The 4,384-nt window shown below is 42.4% G+C and overlaps 1 protein-coding gene across 7 annotated transcripts; it reads right to left on the minus strand.

The window, feature by feature from the left end:
* Window positions 1-319: 319 nt before the first annotated feature.
* Window positions 320-2,922, minus strand: LOC107994109 (uncharacterized). Of its 7 annotated transcripts, XM_062082497.1 has the most exons (7): window positions 2,761-2,922; window positions 2,195-2,569; window positions 1,898-1,975; window positions 1,476-1,745; window positions 1,119-1,365; window positions 864-1,082; window positions 320-775 (listed from the first exon to the last, which is right to left on the minus strand). In XM_062082497.1, the coding sequence occupies exons 1-7, from the start codon at window positions 2,822-2,824 to the stop codon at window positions 628-630; spliced, it is 1,401 nt and encodes a 466-aa protein (XP_061938481.1). In that variant the 5' UTR covers window positions 2,825-2,922; the 3' UTR covers window positions 320-627. The 7 variants fall into 7 exon arrangements, with proteins under 7 accessions (XP_061938481.1, XP_061938480.1, XP_061938479.1 ...); XM_062082496.1 differs by having other exon boundaries at window positions 1,119-1,362; window positions 1,476-1,550; window positions 1,898-2,569; XM_062082495.1 differs by having other exon boundaries at window positions 1,476-1,550; window positions 1,898-2,569.
* Between the last annotated feature and the right edge of the window lie 1,462 nt (window positions 2,923-4,384).

Below are 4,384 nucleotides of genomic sequence, written 5' to 3' on the forward strand. Positions count from 1 at the left end.
TATATATCGCGTGTCAGTTTATGAATTATTTATTACACTGGTAAGAGAATCTCGAATCTCTAAATAAATATATCATCATTCCAATCGGTTCGAACGGATAATTTTATCGAACGAGTCATCATAAACATGAGATACATTATTATTAAAAATAATGCGTAACACTTTTACCTTGAAATCGATTCAAAAATATAATAATAAAAAATGAAGTGAATTCATTTGGCCACATAAGCACCCATATGCTGGCTCAGAATGAATAAAATGTTTTTGAATAAAATGAGAGGTAAGGTGATCGAAAAGGTGTTGATAAAAATTGAATAGATTTGAATTATAAAAATATTTCTCTTAGTTTATTGTTTACAGATTAAATATATTTATTCGAACTGCACGTCAGCTGTTAAGTTGTAATCTTGAAAAAAGAAGAGATTTCTGGCGTCATGCGACGCATTTTATTTATCATGAATATAATAACATTCATTGTAAATTGTAAACAATAATAAAAAATAATCCACAAGATCTCTGCCGAGTCTTCTAGAAATTCATATAAATTCTTTCTTCCTAAATTTCTTTAAAACTGATTAAATTTTGCTTCGATTCGGAATATCGATTTGAGTTTCTTTCAGAGACCGCTTAAACAATTTTTCCAGCAGACACTTTGTACGATCCCTTTCCGGTAGAATCGATATTGGCTCCACTGCTGCTATAAACGCCTTTGGCTTTGTCCACGGTACCGCTCTTACTAACTCCCTCATCGATATTGCCCATACGGTTGAAGAGACTAATTCGACAAATATAACATATCGTTAAATTTTTTTTCCAAAAAATTATCAAATTCTATATTTATCGATATAAATGTTTCAACTTACTCGACTCCATGGCCGCCAGGACCGAAGTCATCGAATCCTCCGAAACCACCGCCACCAGCATTTGCGTTTGCATTAGCACTTGCGGATGCAGTTGAACCAGCAAAAGCATGCGCATTAGCGGAAGCTGTCGCCTTTGCGTTCGCATTCGCGCTTGCGTAAGCATTGGCGTTCGCATTGGCACCTCCGTAACCACCGCCTCTTCCACCGCCGCTTCCACCTCCACCATAACCACCACTGCCTGCTCCGCCACCTGCACCACCATAACCACCGCTTCCAGCTCTTGCACCACCATAACCACCGCTGCCTGCTCTTGCACCACCATAACCACCGCTTCCAGCTCTTGCACCACCATAACCACCGCTGCCTGCTCCGCCACCTGCACCACCGTAACCACCACTTCCAGCTCCTGCACCACCGTAACCACCGCTGCCTGCTCCGCCACCTGCACCACCATAACCACCTGGGCCGCCAGGACCAGTCTTTATTATACCAGCCGATCCTGCTTGAATTGAAAATAAAATTTAAAAAATTTAAAATTTTGAAAATTTAGTTTGGAAAATGTGTTATATAATAATGCAATAGAATATCCTTTAATTAAATAATTCGAAATACCTCCATGTGCACCGGCACCACCTCCAGCTCCGGCGCCACCATATCCTCCGGCACCACCTCCACTTCCAGCGCCACCTCCGGCGCCACCGTACCCTCCAGCGCCACCTCCGGCGCCACCGTACCCTCCAGCACCACCTCCAGCGCCACAACTTCCGCTGCTACATCCAGGTTTGCCATATCCTCCTACACTAGCACCGCTGCTAGCTCCAGCGCCACCATATCCACCAGCGCCACCTCCAGCTCCGGCGCCACCGTATCCACCAGCGCCACCTCTACCGGCACCATGTCCTCCAGCACCTCCTCCGGCGCCACCGTATCCCCCAGCACCACTTCCGGCGCCACCGTATCCTCCAGCACCCCACCTCCGCCGGCACCATGTCCTCCAGCACCTCCTCCGGCGCCACCATATCCTCCGGCGCCACCGTATCCACCAGCGCCACCTCCACCGGCACCATGTCCTCCAGCACCACCTCCGGCGCCACCGTATCCTCCAGCACCACCTCCAGCGCCACCGTATCCTCCAGCACCACTTCCAGCTCCGGCGCTACCGTGTCCTCCAGCACCACCTCCAGCTCCGCCACCACCTCCGGCGCCACCATATCCTCCCGCACCACCAGCGCCACAATTTCCGCTACTACATCCAGGTTTTCCGTATCCTCCTAAACCACCACCTCCGGCGCCACCGTATCCTCCAGCACCACTTCCAGCTCCGCCACCACCTCCAGCACCGCCTCCAGCACCGCCTCCAGCGCCACAACTTCCGCTACTACATCCAGGTTTGCCGTATCCTCCTAGACCACCACCGGTGCCGCCACCAGCGCCGCCACCGGAGCCTCCTTTAGTACCACCGCTACCAAAACCGCCACCGCTGCCAAATCCACCACCGCTACCAAATCCACCTCCACCTCCTCCTCCTCCACCACCACCACCGCCACCACCAAATCCTCCACCAAATCCTCCACCAAATCCTCCGCCTAATCCACTACCTAATCCACCGCCTAATCCACCGCCTAATCCAGGCAAATTAGAGAGAAATTGTTTGCCATGAGAAGCCAGATCGTCAAAAGAATGACGTTTCACTATGACCTCTGCAGCTGAAAGTTAATAATTACGAGTTAAAAAATATAGTTATAATATTTCAAGTTTGTTGGAAATATGGAAATAAGCTTTTAAGTGGCAAAATTATTGCATAATCGATTAATCATTGCAAAAAGTTGGAATCAATAGAAAAGGTAATAAAAGATATATAAGTTTAATTTGAATACAATTGATGAAGGAAATATACCTTGTGCTTGGATACAGAGAAAAGCCAGCGAGGCAAAAAGCCCGATCGTTCGATATTTCCACATGATGTCGGATCTATTCTTCTATTCCGATCGTTGGCAAGACGCTCATCTTTATATCGCTCCTCCCACTCTAATTTCTCGCGTTTCTTCCTGTAACCATTCCCGTTTCTTCGAACGCACTTCCAAGTATAAAACGGTTCAAAGAGTGCAAAAAAATAACGGTCAGCCAAGGTAATCGATGATGAACACGTCAAATCCTTCTTTTTTTCCGCTTGTCAGAACATGGGATCAACTCGAAGATCCTCATAGTAACGTATCCTTTATAGTTTTCATCGCTTCACCGTTTAAATTTATTACCGTTGCTTCATCTATAACTTCAAAGTTGTTAATTCTAATTTTTCACCCACGTGTTTAAATAAAATGAAACAAAGAAAAATATGTTCTCGTTTGTTATCTACGTATAGTTGATTTCAAAATCCTTGAAGCTACACAACTATTATTGGAATTCTCGTACTTTCTTCCTATATCCTTCGACCAAATATTTTTTCGATAAATTCATTTACAGTGACATTGAATCGACCGAAGACACGTGGAACAGGATGTCAGAAGTATTGTTCCCTTTTTCTCTTATACAAAATTTCGACAGGAACAATGTAAACATTCCATCGTGTGACCTAGGAACAGGGCATCTCTCGATGGGAACGAAAAAAACACAAAAGATAACGATCGGTAAAACCAACTGGCTGGCTAGGATTACGTCATTGGAAATTTCTCATGTGTTTTTTTCGTGCAATGATCACTTTGCTGTGCAAGCAATGTTAATAACATAGCGTAGAGACGTAGAACATTTTTGAACATCGGTGAAGGTGAATCTCGTCGCTGAAAAAAAAAAAATCGTCAAATAAAAAATTGCTACCGTGACTGATTAATCGGGAAATAAATCGCATCGAGCAACGATCGATCCTCCATAAAAATTTGTACGCGCGAATAGAAATGCCGATAACCTTAGGAATTAGACATTGACCTAAATCTAATGACATATTATCCATTTTATATATATATATATATATATATATAAAACGATAATTATACGATATATATATATATATATACTCTTGCATTTTTAATATTCCACTCGGATAATTTATTTCGCGGAAACGTAACTCTCTGTGTTTCGCAGTTACCAAAGGACCGATTATTATCTACTCTCGGTACAAGGATAGTTTATATTCGTAATTCTCACATTAAAGACTCGTTTGACCGGCTTCAATTACGATATTTAATGAGAATCCACTATTAATCAATGATAATGTGGAAACGATTAATGCATATCGCGTACGATCGTTGTAATTTTATTATGGGTATTTCCAACACATTCTATACGATTGAAAAAATTATTTGCCTTATATTAGAATATAGTACATTGTAGTATTACGTTCAAGTATATTCTTTTTTTTCACACATCTATAAAAGTAAGAAATGATAATTAAATGAAAAAGAAACATGATTTATACATGCAAAATTGATATGATACACACGTAATCTAAACAAGTTTATGAATGGTAATTTGTGAGTTGAGGTATAATTTCCATTGTTATAATTGATATTAATAATGTTTCAATG

Source organism: Apis cerana, linkage group LG11 (assembly GCF_029169275.1).
Source record: "Apis cerana isolate GH-2021 linkage group LG11, AcerK_1.0, whole genome shotgun sequence".
In the NCBI taxonomy this organism is placed as follows: Eukaryota; Metazoa; Arthropoda; class Insecta; order Hymenoptera; family Apidae; genus Apis; species Apis cerana.